General features: G+C 39.1%; 1 protein-coding gene across 9 annotated transcripts in view; it reads left to right on the top strand.

The window, feature by feature from the left end:
• The window catches only part of FRY (FRY microtubule binding protein), a 401,426-nt gene that overhangs the window by 357,765 nt on the left and 24,900 nt on the right, over nt 1-18,761 (top strand). For 7 of the 9 annotated variants that reach the window (XM_046664270.1, XM_046664266.1, XM_046664265.1 and 4 more), the window contains 8 exons: nt 662-802; nt 2,797-2,976; nt 5,250-5,411; nt 7,699-7,773; nt 10,048-10,218; nt 12,937-12,945; nt 16,305-16,505; nt 17,308-17,469. In XM_046664270.1, coding sequence (XP_046520226.1) covers nt 662-802; nt 2,797-2,976; nt 5,250-5,411; nt 7,699-7,773; nt 10,048-10,218; nt 12,937-12,945; nt 16,305-16,505; nt 17,308-17,469 — 1,101 coding nt within the window. The remainder of the gene's footprint in view (nt 1-661; nt 803-2,796; nt 2,977-5,249; nt 5,412-7,698; nt 7,774-10,047; nt 10,219-12,936; nt 12,946-16,304; nt 16,506-17,307; nt 17,470-18,761) is intronic. The other 2 variants (XM_046664264.1, XM_046664269.1) reach the window with 1 other exon arrangement.

Raw genomic sequence — 18,761 nt, 5'->3', positions numbered from 1 at the left:
CTTAATATTATGATATCCATTACTATCTTTAAAAATGTCATTCCATTGACTACATATTTCATCATACAATTTGCCATAATTTATATATTCATTACCCTAGTGTTCAAACATTAAATTGCTTACAGAGCTTTCTTTTTTGTTTCATGGTTTTTGTTTTTTTTTTTACTGTTATAAATAATGCCATGTTGAAATCTCATACATAAATCTTAGTGTTTATTTCTCGTTTTGGAGAAGTTCCTGAAAGTGAACTATTTCAGAAGATATGAACAATTTTAGTCCTCTTGATCTCAATTGCCAAATTATCCACTGATATGTAAGAATACCCATCTTATATACTCACCAATACTCATTAATTTCTAATCTTTGCTAATTTGATAACTGATAAATTGTATCTTTTGTTTTAATTATCAACTTCTGATGATTACTGGTGTTTAATGCTTTCCTTTTGAGGTTTATTTCATTGTATTCTATTGTGTAACTATTATATTTATGTATTCAGACCTACCTACATGGCCTTTGATAATATCTTCATTTCTTCATTAGTTAGGATTTTCATTTCCCTCCTAAGGAAATGTGCATCATGAAAGTATTGGGAATCATTGGTGCTTCTATGTGAAAATCTGGTGTCGAAGTGACTCACGCTGTGCCTTGCCTCCCACAGTTGCTGGAGAAGGGCCTGCCTAGTATGCAGCAGCCCCTCCTCCAAGTCATCTACAGTCTGCTCAGCTACATGGATCTCTCGGTTGTCCCTGTAAAGCAGTTTAATGTGGAAGTTCTGAAGACCATCGAAAAATATGTGCAAGTGAGTGTTTGGATGACTTCACTTATGAACCAGGAGGTTTCCAGAGAGTCATGCCACAAACACCACGGCTTTGCATGTAGCTTGTACTCTGCTGCAAAGCTCTATGGGTGCCAGGCCACGCATTCATTCACTGATATCCATAACACACCGAGAGCAGGCAAGACTGGCAGCTGACCCCGCCCTGAGTGATATACTGAGGAGAAAGACAGGACCAGGCCCTGTGTGTTTCTGAGCCTTCAGAGGACACATTTCTGCCTCTTGGGCTTACAAGCTGGATGCTGACAGCACGCACCTGGCTGCAAGGGCAGGGGCAGGTCTTATTTGTAGTATCCTATTTCAAAGGAGAAGGGAGAAGGGAGAAGGGACTTGCATGTACCGGGTTCTAGGCCAGGTGTTTCAACATGCAGAGAATTAATTCAGAGGTTAAAATTGCCACTTTATAGGGAACTGAGATTAAGAAACTTGCATAAATGTACTTGAAATTACTCCAACAACCAAACACAGGAGTGTACATGGTGAGTTGCAGAATTCAACAGAAAATGCTAGGTTTTCTCTGGTTAAATTCATTGACAAAGCCATACAATGTAAATTCTAGACATTTCTTTCCATCTTCACTTCAACGGTCACATTCTTGCAGATAGTATTTAATGCTAAAAGTGATTTCTAAGCTTTTTGTTTCATTTAATAGTTGTGCCACAAGGTAGGCATTCAGTAATGCTTTCTCACTTCACAACACTCAAGGGAGACAGAGGGTCAGTTCACACCTTTCTACCAATCATGTGCCCCATTTCATTGTTTAGTTAGGCTGCCTGTTCTCTCCTAGGCCTGTGGCATCTCTGGTACTAGATATCTTATCTTGAATGGCAGCTAATTTCACATTCAAACCATGACTTCCCTTGTGCAGATTCTAACAGCAAGGGAAATGTGTTTTATTTCATGTGCTTTTACTCCAAAGCCTGGGAAAATAACTTTTATCAAATTAGTTTACTTATGTTCAATATTTTTGTGGGAGAAGCACCTCAGTCTGCCTAGGGGTTGTCAGGGAGACAAAGATGATAAAACAAAGTGAGTCTTAGAGGAAGAGTAGGTGTTTGATAAGCCCCTAAGGACAGGAAAGGCCTTCCAGCATGGGGGAATGGCATGAGTAAAGGCACAGAGGCTAAGAGACCTTACCTGGCTGGTTTGGGGAACTCCAGGGGTAGCCTGCAGGAGATAACCCCCATAAGCCACACGCAAAGAGTGTGAACTCCTCCCTGTCCGCCAGAGGGAGCCCTAGAAGTTTAGGCTGAGAAGTGGAATGATCGGAAGAGTTCTAGAAAGGTCACTGTAGCTAAGGTGGGTACCATGGACTTAAGTAGAGGCTTCAAACAGGGAGACAAGAAAAGAGGCTATTGAAATAGTCCAGGCAGAGGCCAGAGATGATTCAATTGAGCCAGTGCCAGCAAGAATGGAGAGGAAGGAACAAATTATCAGGAGGGAGGGAAAGAGAGGAGTTAAGAACAGCTCCCAGATTCTTGGTCTAGGTCATGAGGAAGATACGGAGTGAAAAAGGAAGAGGGCTGAGGCAGAGATCAGGCACCCAGGAGGCAAATGGGGCAGGAAGAGCCAGAGATGTAGGAAGGAAGGCTGGAAATGGCAGGCAGGAGAATTCTGAGAAAGGGTAAGTGATCAGTAGCATAAAATGCAGTGGGGACTGTTTTTATTCAAATTAAGGAGGTACCTCATTAGCAAAAATGGTAGCTTGTTATTTTAAACTTTGATTTATTTGAATATGGACAAAATTGGGGTTTTTTTATTTGCTTGTTTCCTAAATGTAGCTCATCTTGTATATAAACTATCTTTTTATGTCATGTGCCTTTTACTTATCACAGAATTTCCTGCACTGTTTTAAATCAATGAATTCTGACTTGTCATAAGAAGTTTCAGTGGCTAGAAGTATATTAGTTTTTAAAAATGAAATTATTTTTAACCATTGAGTGTTTTCTTTCCTTCAGAGTGTTCACTGGAGAGAAGCTTTGAATATCTTAAAGCTGGTAGTCTCTCGATCTGCCAGCCTAGTGTTGCCATCCTACCAGCACAGCGACCTCTCAAAGATAGAAATACATCGAGTGTGGACGAGTGCTTCCAAGGAATTACCTGGAAAAACCCTGGACTTTCACTTTGATATTTCAGAGGTATGTTAAGTGTTTCTGTAAAGTTTAACATGCATTTGTGGTGGCAAAGGTCAAAACTAGTTGCCTGGTCAAATGGAGACTTATTTTACATTTATTTCACATGAAGTCTTCTAAGGCCTAAATTAGTTTCTGGGGTTTTTTGGGGGGTTTTTTTGAGGACGACTGGCCCTGAGCTAACATCTGCCAATCTTCCTCTTTTTGCTGAGGAAGACTGGCCCTGAGCTAACATTCCATGCCCATCTTCCTCTACTTTATATGTGGGACGCCTACCACAGCATGGCTTGCCAAGCGGTGCCATGTCCACACCCGGGATCCGAACCAGCAAACCCTGGGCCACTGAAGCGAAACATGTGCACTGAACAGCTATGCCACCAGGCCGGACCCTAGTTTCTCTAAGAACACATCGAGTGTCATATTCACTGGGGCTCTCAATTGGCAGCTTTAAAAAATAAAAGCTAGCCTCAGTTATATAAAAATGATTTTAAAAAAACTTTAAATGGAATGATCTTAAGCATTTCAAACCATGACCTTCACTCATTCTTTATTTGACAACCGTCATGTCCTGTATTTATATCCACAATGCTGTTTCCTGAACCGCAGCCAGACCGGCAAGTGGCTGAGATATACAGGAATAAGGAATCCGCCTTTATGGTTGCTTCCCTAAGCCACACTGCTTTTTAAACCGTTAAACTTATCTAAATTCTTGCCGTGAGGGAGAGGGAAGTGCAGAGGGAAGGGACTGGTGAACCAAGTTAAGGACTCAGGAAGAGAAGAGAGGGCAGAAAGCAGTCAGATTTACCTGCTGGTCCGTGCACGAACGTTTGAGAGGCCTGTACTTAACTATTTTAGTCTAAGATGTAAAAATACTTTGCTTTCCTGTCTCTCTCACCCCATGACCCATAAGCCTCCCAAAGCAGAAACTGCACTCTGTCCATCTTGTCACCAGGGTCTGGGACAGTGTCTGCTGCATGATTGGTATTTAATAAATATTGTTCCACATGCTGAATGAATAAATTCACTAAAGGAATAAACTGGATCTATTTATATGGAACTTACTCACTTTCTTAAGTAGGGTGTAGCCAGGCTGGGTTTTTTCACACGATGGTCTCATTGACCTTTTATCTTTTCAGTATTCAGGATGGGATTCTGTTTTGCTGCCACTGTGATACCTGCATCTATATTTAGTATATATATGATATTAAGGTATCAATTCAGTCCTTTTCCATTTTTAACATTTTTTTTTTACATTGCTGGGGGGAGAAGCTAATTTTACTCTTTGACTTAAGGTTATTCTGTTCCAAAGGGGTACAGAAGACAGGCAGCCAGTCAGCTGCACACCCTAAAGACCCAGAATGATGGTCCAGAAAGATGGGCCTTAAGAGCCAGGTGGAGAATTACCAGCTGGTTTCTACCGCCTCCAAGTGTAGGCCCATGAACGGGTTTCTGCAGAGGAGACCTCCTTGGGGCTAAAGTTTGGGAGGTGATGTCCCCACACTCCAGCCCCCACACTCCTGGACTCTCAGGAAGTAAAATTTCCAAAATGCTGCCCAAGCACCCGGCCCTAACCTCAGTCATTTAAATAACTGAAAAGATGTAAATAGTTTAAATAAGTTTTTAAATAATTGAGAGTATCTAAAGATTGGTGAGTAAAGGAAGAGGGGAATGAATTTTGGTTTCCTGTTATAAGAAATTCTTTTAGTGGCCGGCCCCGTGGCTGAATGGCTAAGTTCTCGCACTCCGCTGCAGCGGCCCAGGGTTCGGATCTGGGTGCAGACATGGCACCGCTCATCAGGCCACACTGAAGTGGCGTCCCACATCCCACAACTAGAAGGACCTGCAACTAAGATATACAACTATGTACGGGGGGATTTGGGGAGATAAAGCAGAAAAAAAAAAAGATTGGCAACAGTTGTTAGCTCAGGTGCCAATCATTAAAAAAGAAAAATTCTTTTAAGCTTACACATCTGAAAACTGACTATTTGCTTTCCTAAATGTTTCGCTTCTAATCTTTATCAGTGCTTTCTAAAGTATCTTTAAGAACAAGCAATTGGATTTGTTTCCAGCTGCTAAAGAGGGTGGGAAAATGTTGAAGACACAAAATGATGTAGAATGTATATTTGAACATCAGGAAAATGAGCCTGCTTGTAACACTGAACTTCCCTAATCTAATTTTTAATCAGGTAAGCAGTTCTTGGCTGCTGCTGGGTAGAGTGATCCCATATACCACAGAATGAGATAAAAGAACCTGTGCTTTTGTATTCTTTTTTCTCAAGACACCAATCATCGGGAGGCGATATGATGAACTGCAGAACTCTTCTGGGCGTGATGGGAAGCCCAGGGCTATGGCTGTCACCCGGAGCACGTCCTCTACCTCATCAGGCTCCAACTCTAATGTCCTTGTTCCTGTAAGCTGGAAAAGGCCCCAGTATTCTCAGGTATAGAATCCTAGACTCCCAGGATTGGAAGGAAGCTTAAGCGACCTGCTGAGCCCAACTGCCCATGTAATATGAGATTCTCCCATTCACCATCCCAACGTTGCCCATCTGGGCATCAACGCTTCAATGGTGAGGTTCTCACGACATTCCAAGGGAATCCATTTTATCTTTGAACAGCTCATTACATTGAGTTGAAGTCTGATACTTTTTTGCTTCTACCCATTGGTCCTAATTCTCTTAAGGCTTAGTAAGTGAAATCTGATCTTTCACATGGCAGCCCTTCAAACATTCAAAGAAACCCTACCCCTCTGCCACTCACCCAAACAAGTCCTTTTTTCTCCAAATAATATATCATTAGTTCTCCCAAACAATTCTATATGATAGAGCTGTATACTCAATACCCATTCTGGCTCCTGAGCAGGCACTGTAGCCATGGTCTCCATCCAGTCTCAGCCCTACAGAGCAGAGTGGGCTGCCAGATTTCTCTGTAGTTCTGTTATCACAGCTTAAGACTGTACTGTGGATGGGTGACTGCATCACAGTATTGATGTCATTGGACTTATTGCCAAGTAAAATCCCTGCATTATTCAGGGCTCTTTTGGTGACATATGATAGAAGCCCAGTGAAAAATTACCTTAAATGGAAAAGGAATTTATTAATTCATATATCTTGGCTTCAGGCATGGCTGAAAATCAGGAACTGGATCCTTAGACTCCCTCTCTCCTTCTCACTGTCCCCACGTTCCCTTCCCAAAGTCTGGGCCCTGCTTTCCTCTCTGCTGACTTCATTCTCAGGCAGATTCTTCCCATGTGAGGCACCACTGACCCCTGGCAGCTCCAGATTTACATGGTCTTTGCCTCTGATGATTTCAGGACAGAGGCCTCCCCTCCCCAACGTCCATAGCGATTCTGGAAAAGGACTCTTGCAGCATGTGCAAGGGAGGGAAAGCCCCACTTAGAGGGAGAGGAGCTGTTTCCAAGATAAGAGGGACTGCATTACTAGAAGGCAGCGAAGCGGGTGCTGAGCAGGGAAAAGCACTTTGTGTGCACGCCCAGCAGGACTCCCCTTCACTCTGAAAGGTGAGGGAAGCAGAAGGTATAGCACAGTGCCTGCTGGAGCATAGCTGCTTCTCAGTGAGCCTTCATTGCCTACTGTACTTTCTTGGGGATTTGGAAAAGAGAAGAAAAATATACAGCCCAACTCCATGTTCCTCTCTATTGATTCCTTCCCAGAATTGTAAATTGCCTGCGAAAACTTAAGAGAAATAGTTCAGCAAATCTCTTGCCATCCTTCAACATGAAAGTCCTCCTTTGACTTTGAAAAGTCACCGTATTCAGTGTCCCTTCTATAATTTGGAAAGAAGGATGCAGTGAATTCAGTTCCACTAAGAAGGAAAATCTGTGAGTGATATTGGCCTCCTAGCAGTCTCCACGTTAACTGAAATCAGATTAAAAAGGAGAAATCATTTTAAAGAGATTAGGAAGATTGCCTTAAGAGCAATTCTGAAGTACATTACCATTTTTTAGGCTCTAGTTACTCTGCCTTTTCATTCTCAACTCACCAAGTATTCTGAGACCTGGTTTATCAACGTCACTAGAAAATGTGATGGTTTATAGAAGAATCTCCATGCTTAAGGGGCTGAAAAATAAGGCTCATGAAGAAAAGGAAAAGGAATTGAATCTATTTAAGTGTAGGAAGAATAAATTGAGAAAGATTTAATATGGCTTGGAAATAATTCAAGTTTTTACTTCTGCAGAAAGTATTCTCCCATTTGAGGAAAACAGATTTGTACCGTAACATAATAGATAGAATGTAGGTGTAAGGAAAGCCCTGCTAATGCTGAAAGTTGTAGCATAAAAGAAAAGAATATCAAGGGGAGTAATGAATATCTGATGAAGACCCTAGAAATTGATTTTCAGCCCCCTCCCTTGGGAAAACCTGGATCAGCACCATCCGGTATAAACACAATGTGAGCCTCACTTTAAATTTTCTAATAGTCACCTTTAAAAAAATAGTAAAAAGAAACAGATAAAATTAATTTCAATAACATTTTAGTTAAAGTAATATGTCTAAAATATTATTATTTCAACATATAGTCAATATTTTACAATTATTCAAGAGATGTTTTACATTCTTTTTTCAAACCAAGTCTTTGTGTATTTTATATCTTGGTTCTCATGGCCACATTTCAAGTGCGATTGCCCTGTGTGGCTAATGACCATGGTATTAGAGCAGATTTGATCACAGGACCCCTTGATTAAAACCTGCCTGTGTGTTTCTTTTCCAGAAGAGGACAAAAGAGAAGTTGGTGCATGTCCTTTCTCTGTGTGGCCAAGAAGTAGGATTAAGCAAAAATCCATCAGTAAGTTCTGTCTCATATCATATTTATTTTGGTTCTTTTTTACCTTTCATCATATAGTTTAGAGGATTCAACTATGAATGACAAGTGTGATATCCACCATCTAGATCAAACCCCTAGATTATCTCTCTCCACACCATGATTTTTAATCTCACTTAGTTCAAAAACAATGAAAAACTTTGTTGGCTATTTGCTCCAGTTTGCCTGTAAATACATACTCAGTTATTTTCATTTTTTAAAATTTCTTGGATTTTTTTATAAATATGCCCAGACTTCCTTAAAATATATATATGTGACTATCTCCTGCACCACTATATATGCTATACATTCCTTTTGGGTATAATTTTACTCTCTATACACACATCATCAATAACAGTGATGTCATTATTTTACGTATGTACAATAAAGATGAAAATAATGATATATTATGGGTTTTTTTTCATATAAACTTCCACTGATGTTACAGTTTTTCAAAAATGCCACTGAGTTTTGGAATAAATGAATAATTGAAGTATTAGAAGTTAGCTTCTGAATCGTTTAGAAAATTTAGAAAATTCAGATTGTGTGTGTGAGTATAGTACAGCAAAAGCAATAAAAATCTCAGGGTCTGGTTTTACCAGGTATTTTTATTTCATCTGTATCACAGCATCTTTATTATTAACAAGAAAAGAAATAGCAAACTAAATAATTTCCCAAATAAAGTAAGAATTAGCAAACAATTTCTCTGTGGAGCTGTTTTTAAAATCCCAAAATGTATCTGCTAATGCAGTTCATGAGCATGTGAAATACTAGAGGCTCATAAATACTTGCTAAACTGCAAATTAATACTTCTTGTCACCTGGGAATGCGCCCGAGCCAGCCATCAGCTAAGCTTGTCTCCACTGAAGTCAGCTTTTTACTGTTATTGATCAGTGGGTTTGCTGCTGCTCCTGTGACATTATTTAGAGCAGAGGGAACAGGGGCTGGACGAGGTGATAGTGGCAGGGGCAGACAGAGCCTCACAGCCCACAAGGGAGAGAAACAAGGGCCGTTTCTTAACTGCCATTGTGTTGGGCACTTTCTCCTTCAGATCTAAACTGCCTGTTTCCATGCTGAAATTCTAGCTAGAAATGTTCACCTGGAGTATGCCACAAATGAAAAACAGCACTAACTAGGCTAGGGAGGCTTCAACCGAAGAAACAGGAATTTGGTCTCATCTCTCACCAACTAGTTGACTGGCCTTCAATGCTATTTGCCTCATATACCCATTTGCAATCCCTGTGCAAACTGTGTGTCATGTACCATTTTATGGGAACGTAGAGCAAATCATATAACTGTTCTCAAACACTGAAGAAAAAGAGTACACTTAAAATCCATTCAGTCTTTTTACTTTTGAGACACATTTGTTATATTTAAAGTCTTATAAATGATTGGCCTACTTTTCAAGGAAGACTAGACGTTATAATAGTTAAATAAAAAATACTGTTCACTTTATTTAATACCACTGTATGTTCAGGACAGGCTAGATAGCAAAACATTTAGGTTCATTTGCAGTTTATTCCTTCTACAAAGTTCTATTAAAATGGCCCAGTGAAAAGAACCTAAACACAGAAGTTAATTTTAAAATATTAACATACTAAAGATTTTAATAGAAAAAAGTTTTGTTTAAGTCAATAAGACAGGAATTTAAGTATAAGTGATGAACATGGCTGCTCAGCTACTCTTCTGTAATTCAAATAGGCAATACTGAACTTTTTGGCTTCTGTTTCTTATTCCTTACCAGTTCCTGGTTTATCTCTAAAAGGGTTAAATCCTTTGCTCTCACAGTTCCTTCTATAATAACATATCTTGCTATCAGTAATCCTTAAAATATTATGTGATAATATGTATGTGACATGGATGTGTGTGTGAATGTGTACAATTTCTAACCTTAAGCAGTTCACAAACAGTGGAAAATTTCTTGGCTGCTCTAGTTTGCCTGTGAACACATGCTCAGTTTGTCTGTCACACACACACACACACACACACACACACACAGGTAGGATCCAGTCTTCATCCATTAAGAAGCAGCAATTTGACTCTTGAACATTTTCCTAGTACGTAACTTGCATCTTTGCAACGAGTTTAATCTGAAGGCACCTGTCCAACATAAATAATAAAAGAACATTCTAAAAATACCCACTTAAGGAATTAGGTGTGTACTGGAAATATAGTGCTATGAAGAACCAATTACAGTTTTTCGTAGCACAAACAACCAAAGGGAGAACGCTTTCTCAGGAGAGGACTCTTGACTCGTAGGTAATTTTTTCATCGTGTGGGGATCTGGATCTGCTTGAGCACCAGACAAGCTTGGTGTCCTCTGAGGACGGCGCCCGAGAGCAGGAGAACATGGATGACACGAACAGTGAGCAGCAGTTCAGAGTCTTTAGAGACTTTGATTTCCTAGACGTGGAGCTGGAGGATGGAGAGGTACAGTATATTCTCTGTAAAAATAATCCATTCAGGCTTTTCCTTGACTAACGAAACCGTTTCTTTTTTACCTGCTAAATGAGTTTTTATAACAGAGTCTTTAATTGGACAGCTGTAAACTTTGTTTTGAATCAACTTATTCAAAGTACAGCAGCTCAACTTTGGCAAAAGTTTACCACGCCCTTCCTGTCTGAGCCCACGGCAAAGGCTGCCAAGTTATTTCTAAATGGCAAAGAGCTGACTTTTAATGACCACACAAAGACTGTGTGTATGTAGTCCAAAGGTGAACTTTAAAAAAAAAATCACAAAAACATTCATTTTCTCAGCCTGTTCACTGGTGTCTGGGTAAAACATGCTAAGTAGTTAATTATCTTAAATGTGAAATTGCTCTAATACGATTACTTTAAAGCTTGCCTGCTAGAACATGAGATGGGAGCTCGAGGGCTCCAGCACCTTTGTGCTGTTTGATGAAATCATTAAAACTTGAAACAAGATAAAACGCACATGAGAGCTCTTGGCGCTGCTTTCGGAGCGCACAGCTAGTGTTCCCGACACCTGGAGCTGCTGAATTCGAGTCTCAACGGGCAAATGCAGATTCATTTATTTGAATGACAATTATGGTAATAAGATGCTTTCAGTTGTGAATCCTGTTTTTGAAAACTGGGAGTGGAAGGAGGAGCATCATCTCATCACTCTCATCTCAATAGCTTAGGGCCATGTTCCAGCTGAGAGGGAGTCTTCTGCCTCGTGGGACGAAAACTAAATTCACAAGAATGAGATTGGCATACGTAAAAATGCCTGCTATGGAGCCGGCTCATGGTGTCGCTCAACATACCTTAGCTCACATTTAACTAAGCGCACTATATTTCCCAGACAAAGAAAGCGCTTTCTGCTAGTCTTACAGTTAAAGTGGAGGCCCAGATTCAAAGCTTATCACATCCTGTGACGGGTAGGCACCTCCTAACTTAACTGGAAACTTGTGGGAAATGATGCTTCGAGTAGCTGCTTATCTTCCCTAGAAGGATATGACTGCTCACCAATCCACTTATGTTGAGGTGAGGCCAGGGAGTTTTTGTCCTCTTTGTCCCTCCCTGGCCCACTGACTACCCTGGATGTCTGGGCCAGCAAAGGAAAATCAGGTCCTTAGAATGAAGAATGTTTTCTTCACCAGTTCTTTCCCTGGAAACCAAGTGTAGCAGATCAAGTCCTTAAAGAGTATAAAGGCACTGACTGTACGGCATCTTTAAAATAAGTGTCAACTTTTTACCTTCAATTGTTCTAGAACTAGTAAAAAGTATTGCAGAGTTTTCTGTTAACCATAATTATTGGTAAAGAAATCCATTGCTAAACGTGGTAAGGATTGTTTAAAAAGTGTAAAGCAAAATACAATTGTTTTGTATACTTTCAAAGTGTCTCTGAGCCAGAGCTATATGGAATATCAGAAGATTAGCTCCCTGATCTGGACAACTGACCTAATCTTTGCTGTTAGGCTACAATTCAAGCTTGGGCACCTCTTCACTTGGAAGTTGAAAGAGGGAGGGAAAAATTGATGAAGGAAGAGAGGCATCATTTTCCAGCCTCAGCCAAAAAAAGTGTTATGTGAAGTGACCTAGCAGGAATGATGTAAAATGGAGGGATTAGACACCATTTCAGAACAACTAACAAATTCAATTTCTATCAAAATAAAGGAGGGAAAATCTGAGATGCTCGTCACTTGAAAATAAATATTATACTAATGTTTTTCAGGGACAATAAATAGTGAATACTACACCTTCCTTCTAGTGTTCTATTGTCCTAGCCACCAAGACAGAGTGAAAATGCTTGGGCTTTGAAGTCAGGCAGGTCCAACTTTGAATTTCAACTCTGTGACTGACCTAGTTATATGACCTTAGGCATGGATGCTATTGCTCTTGGCTTCATCTTTTAAATGTGTATGACAAGACATTTAATGATGAGAGGTAGAATGATGAGAGGACTAAGTAAGATAACCCATGTAAAGCTGCTGGTATAGTGTCAGGCACATAGTAGGCCTTCTAAATGTTCGTTCCTTTGTACTGTCACTGGTGAGTAATTTCAGTGTCTCCTCAATGAGAAAGGTAAGCATATTTGGCTTCTAGATCAAAACACAATTATCAAAACAAAAAGAAAGACCAGTTGTTTGGTGATGTCCATTCCTTCTCATTAAATGCTATCTGTAAGGGTTTGCCTTTGAACTTTTCAGAAGCTTTATAGGTGCTATTTCTTTGCTATTAATTGCACATCAGCAGTGAACAGATCATGGTCACAAACACTTTTAGCTTTGTGAGCAGGATCAGGTGATGTCACCTTTTTTTTCCAGTTGATGACCCTCATTCATTTTCCCATGACATTTAACAATTTTCTCACAAATAAAAATTTAGGCATTCCAAAAAAAAAGTGTTAAGGAGACCAAAGTTGTCACTGAAGTGGAAAGTTATTTTAGAAATTGTATTTATGATTTGTTACCCCAGCTACATCATCCACTACTCAGAGGTTTGAAATTTCTGGTGTTTGATACTGATTTTTCTCCTTGGGGTTTGTGTATCTTTACTTTTTTTAAGTTGCATCTACTGAAGTATATATTATTAGTACTATTTGGTGTTGTGTTAGAGCTAAGACAAATACACTTGAGTACCTTTAATATAATCATTTTAAATCGACCTCTCATTTGTTTTTCTGTCCATTCAATTTGCTACCCAGGAACTTCAGGTAAGATGATGCTGTTTTTAATCCAGATACGCTAGTAGATATTTCGCATCACTGCAGATTTATAACAATATAATTGCTTTTTTCTTCCCTTCTAGCGTATGTATGCCTATTTGCGTGCATATTTACATTGAAGTGTGTGTGATAGAAGAAGTATTTTTCTTGGTTGCTCTAGTATGGAAATATTTTCTGAGGCATAAATACAAGACAGTTTTAAAATCTTTATATGCTTAGTTCTGAAAGTTGCATGATTATATCTCGTGAAAGAAACTGAGTTTTTAAATGTGATCCAGGGAAATCGTGTAATTTCTGATTAGGCAGTGCATAGCTGGATTGGTTTTGTTGTTCAATTCTTTTATTAAAAGTGAACTCAACAAGCTGCATCTAACAATATTCCACATACACTTCCAGTTGAATCCCTTTATTTTCCAGGAATTAGGAGCTATCTTTGTATGGTGCCTGTATAAAGTTTCATTCAAATGGGGGTCCTTCTGCAAGTAAAAGAGGGTGCTGATGGTAATTACATCCAGACAACAGGCATAAACCAGGATCATCTGGGCAAACTGACCTACAATCACACTGTAGCTATGTCATATCAGACTTGCTCCAAGTAGGTACATTTGGGGGAAAATATTTTAACCACAGAGCACCCAAGTTCCTTCAGCAATAATTCTTATTTGACAGAGTTCCAATATGAAAAAAATTATTTCAGAGAAGATCATTTCCAACATTTCTAGAATGTTCAATCATTAATACTTTCTCATCTCAGTATAAATCCTGAGTGGTTATTTAAGTTTGATAACTGACATACGCAAATTGTCCATTGGGAATAGTTAGCCATCTTCTAAATTTTCTCACACATAGAAAATTTGACATAATCAGTGAAACACCGTTTTGACCTTTGACCTTGTAGGTAACATAAAATGTAAATCTGACATTTGGGTGTGGGGAAGACGGAGGATGGCTCTCCCAGTAAGGATATTCCTGTGCCATGCTGAGAAGACCTGGGTGACTTCTAATCATCAAGGACTTTAACTTAGGCTAGACTACAGCACTGTGCCATCTCAGCCCATCAGCCGCCACCAGGGAAACAATTTCAACACCTTTGCCTCTAATCAGTCATTGCATCCTCTAGCAAGACATCCAGATGTCTTTCCTGCAAGAACAGCTTTCCCTGACTCCAAGTTCTCATACCTGATTAATTCAAGTCTTCACCAGAGTTGCTACCAAGTCAATAGTAACAGCCCTCTATGCCCAGTGTGGCATTCTCTGGCCCTGGATGTCTATGTTTCTCCGCAAGCTCATGGTTCAGCGTTAGTTTCAGTGTGGAAGACTTTCAGAATTGTCGCTTAAGGGAGTTTATCCAATCCTTCCATTGATTTGGTGCAAGAGAATCAGTTTTGTAAACTGATGTTTTATATGTATCTTTGTATATTTCTCCCAGTTATTTTCACATTCTTCTTTTTACTCTGTGTTCTTGTTTTTACATTTTTTTAAATTTCTTCACACATGACATTTTCTTCTTCTTCCAAGGACTCTTGCCTCTTCCACATTTTTTCAATTTTTTTACTGCCATAGCTGTTTTAAAATCTCAGCATATGGAGCTGGCCCAGTGGCACAGCAGTTAAGTTCACACATTCACTTCGGCAGCCTGGGGTTTGCCAGTTCAGATCCTGGGTGTGGGCATGGCACCGTTTGGCAAGCCATGCTGTGGCAGGCGTCCCACATGTAAAGTAGAGGAAGATGGGCCCAGATGTTAGCTCAGGGCCAGTCTTCCTCGGCAAAAAAAAAAAAAAAAAAAAAAGGAGAGGAGCATGGGTAGCAGATGTTAGCTCAGGGCTAATCTTCCTCAAAAAAAAAAAAATGAACTTATAAAATCTCAGCACAAAAATTAGGCTTTTCCATCAAGAAAGATATTACTTGATGGTAATTTATCATAGCAGATACAAATAAAAAGTACAGATACAGACAAAACAACAGATACAGCTACAGAATGAAAATCATATTCTGAGCCTGCTTTCTCTTTATAATCAAACATGCCTAAAAACAATCATAAACATCATAAATGTGGATGAATAATAATAACAATTTCTATATCATATCCAGAATGTGGTTAGCATTCTTACCTGTTGCATTCTACCATGAATAGCCAAAACAGACTTTGGCAAAGTTAAGCATCTATTATATGAGAGATCTGAGAATGACAGTTTTGTTTCATTAGAAGCCAGAAGAAATAGACTCTTAAACCAGAGGAAAATTAATAAATTTAATGGTCACTAATTTTAACAGTAATTTGCATCTCTCATATTACATTATTATGCTATTAACTGAACTGTCATCAGAAAAAGTTATTTTATTTCAATGAACCATCAGACAGTGTTTCAAATGTCTAATAAATGAAAGTATTCTATGCTAGATTTTATTCAGATTACCTATTTGTTTAGCTTAAAATTTGTTTACCAGTGGGCTGGGTAATATTTCCCTTGCTTTATTCCTATCTTAATAGAGAGAAAAATAAAACTCAAATTCATTTTTAGAAAAAAATTTGTGTTGGTCGGATAAACTCATTTAATATCAGATGGTGTATAGAGAAAATCTGAGATGCAACTAAAAGCTTTCTTTAACACTTATATTGCCACTTAGCCCAGTTCTCAGTAAATTAAAATGTTCCTGCCAGGAATAGTGCTTGGTACCAAGTCAATCATTTCAGGTCCAGGAAAGTAACTATTTTCTACGCTGGGACAGTAATTTAAAGATGAGCCTAAAGCAAAAGTTAAGCCGTGCTGCTCTGGCCTCTGCATAGTGCATGATCCGGCAGGCCTTGCCCAGCTGCTCTCTGATGGTCTTTAACTCTGCATTTTATCTGTGGAAACCGCTGTGGCAGAAACAGGCTGGAATGTTTACCTAATGCTCTTCTACTTAATACCCAGAGGATGTGGAATGTGCTACAAGCATAGCTCCTACTTTTTTTCTCCTTCTGAGAACAGTACTAAACAAGGGGGGAGCGGGGACCTCTTCTGAAGTGGTTTTAATATTAATGATCTCTTGCTTACGGATTTTTGGAAACCCAGATCATTTATATAGTTTACCAAAATCAACTTTTAAAAAACAAAATATGACCCACCATGCCAAAGAAAAGTGTGTAATCACTTCGACCTATGATTTAATATGCATTTAAGTGAAAATAGTATGCTTTTACTACTTTTCACATCATATAAACAAAATGTTTGGTACCAAAGCACATGAGGGCTTGAGAGTTTATATTGAAAATATTTATTTCTAAGCTATGACTAATTGAATGTGTGAAGGTGTAAGTGCAGGAAGATTTGGGCATAAAAAAACAGCTGATGGTGTGATTTCAGGGTGAGAGTATGGACAATTTCAACTGGGGAGTGCGCAGGCGTTCTCTGGATAGTCTGGACAAGTGCGATATGCAGCTTCTGGAGGAGCGCCAGCTTTCAGGAAGTTCTCCCAGCCTCAATAAAATGAACCATGAGGATTCCGATGAATCCTCCGAAGAGGAAGACCTCACAGCCAGCCAGATCCTGGAGCACTCTGACCTAGTAAGTAGGAACTTGCTCTCTGTAGGAATTGGGAGACTTATTTTTGTAATTAAAGCAATCATGCAGTTTCCAGTTGCAGCTAAAGAAACTTTCCACAGCTGCTAAACTCAAATCTGAAGTGTCAGGTGGTGTCTAACTGATTCTAACTGGCCTCTTCTCTGTAGGTTGCAAATGGAAACAAATGCTGGGGATTTGTTATGAGCCCTGAGTGCCATCAAATCTGTTAAGGCCTAGATTTTCCCCAAATAACTTCCTCAGAAATCCAAAGTTTTAGGAAATATAACAGACAATTTTGATGTGGTTTTCTGAAAATATGGGTATTCGTGTTGTAGAATGCTGTGCTGTAATACCAGATTGCCAGCTGCTATGTTTAAGTTCTATTAACAGTGAAATATGTACCTTAAACGCTACCTGTCGACCAACAACTAGCTCATACAATGGTTTGTACTCTTATGTAAAGAATAAATAGCGCTTTTTTTTCGGGGCTGGCCCCGTGGCTGTGTGGTTAAGTTCTTGCACTCCACTTTGGCAGCCCAGGGTTTAGCCGGTTCAGATCCTGGGCGCAGACATGGCACCGCTCGTCAGGCCATGCTGAGGAAGTGTCCCACATGCCACAACTAGAAGGACCCACAACTTAAAATATACCACTATGTACCGGGGGACTTTGGGGAGAAGAAGAAGAAGAAGAAAAAGAAGATTGGCAATAGATGTTAGCTCAGGTGCCAATCTTTAAAAAAAAAGAATAAATAGAGCTTTTAAAGAAACTTCATGCTATGTTTTATCTCCTTTGCTTTCTCAACAGATCATGACTCTTTCCCCTTCTGAGGAGACTAACCCCATGGAATCGCTCACTGCAGCCTGCGACATGACCCCTGCTGATCCTCATTCCTTTAACACCAGAATGGCTAGCTTTGACTCTGCTTTGCCTGATATGAATAATCTTCAGATTTCTGAGGGTTCAAAGGTAAAGAGATTTTGGCAATTATGATCACAGTTTTCCTAAAGAAAAAGTACTTCCAATTTTCTGAGAAATCTTAGGGGATTTATAAGTGGAGGGACTATCTTTGTCTTTTTCTTTCTTACTTTTTTGAAATAATGGAGTTTGTGCACCCGAGCCTGTGTTTTGAAGTTGTTTTATCCTCACAAACTTCAGCAGCCATCTTCTTGTTGGTTGAAAGAAATTTGATTTGAGGTACTTTTTAAATGAACCATTTTGCATTTTCCATACAGCATGAACACTGCTGATTAATGGTAAAACAAATTGGTGTCTTCTGAGATCGCTGTGACTGGGAAACTACTGTTCTTTGTCCTGACTTTTATAAAACAATATGCTAAGTGAGGTGTGGGTGTGTGCATGTATCTGGGGAAATTTTTTCCTATGTAGGAATCAATTATACAATTTGTGCATTGATTCGATTCTCGCCTTTTAGCATACTATTGAAATTTTCAGTGTCAATCAGCATGTTATGCCAGATTTGCACAGAACTGTCCTAGCCAGACTGAGGAGAAAAATAAGTAATGGATACAATTTTCTTTTTCTTTTTTTTAAAGATTGGCACCTGAGCTAACGACTGTTGCCAATCTTCTCGTTTTTTTTCTTCTCCCCAAAGCCTCCCAGTACATAGTTGTATATTCTAGTTGTGAGTGCCTCTGGTTGTGCAATTTTCTTATTTAAAAGGTAAGCTTAAAAAAAAAAATCTAACAATACATATTTCACTTGAAGTTTATTTTAACAAAATTTCCATAAATACCCTATCTATTAAAGTATTCACTCCTGCACTGTGTTCACTTATATGCCCACATATATGCCCATCGGTATAGAATTTTATTTTCTTATATTAGAAATTCCCAAATAACCTACTGCAGTTAGGATAAAGTTTTGTCTATCCTGAGTTTGGTTATGATAGTGTTAGCTTGAAAGGGAAAATAAAATAGAAAAAAATGTGTAAAATATTCTGATACTTCTTCTAATGGAAAAAAAATACACTACTACCTATTCTGTATTCTTTTACAGTGCACTGACAACAGGTCTGAGCTCTAGGCAAATCTGTGGACTTTAAACCAAGAGCAACCAATCAAATTGCAATCACCTAAAAAGCTTGAAGCTTAAAGAGCATTTCTAAGATTGCCCCATTGCAAAGGAAGTCTGATCAGGATTCTTAAGAATTATCAGAGTCCTTTTTTAGCCCAAAAAGGTCCAGAGAGGAAACTCATCTGAGGTTAAGATGCCAGAATCCTAAGATTAAGAAATTAAAT

The sequence above is a fragment of the Equus quagga genome, chromosome 6 (assembly GCF_021613505.1).
Source record: "Equus quagga isolate Etosha38 chromosome 6, UCLA_HA_Equagga_1.0, whole genome shotgun sequence".
Lineage (NCBI taxonomy): Eukaryota > Metazoa > Chordata > Mammalia > Perissodactyla > Equidae > Equus > Equus quagga.
This window is presented reverse-complemented; position numbering and strand designations above follow the sequence as displayed.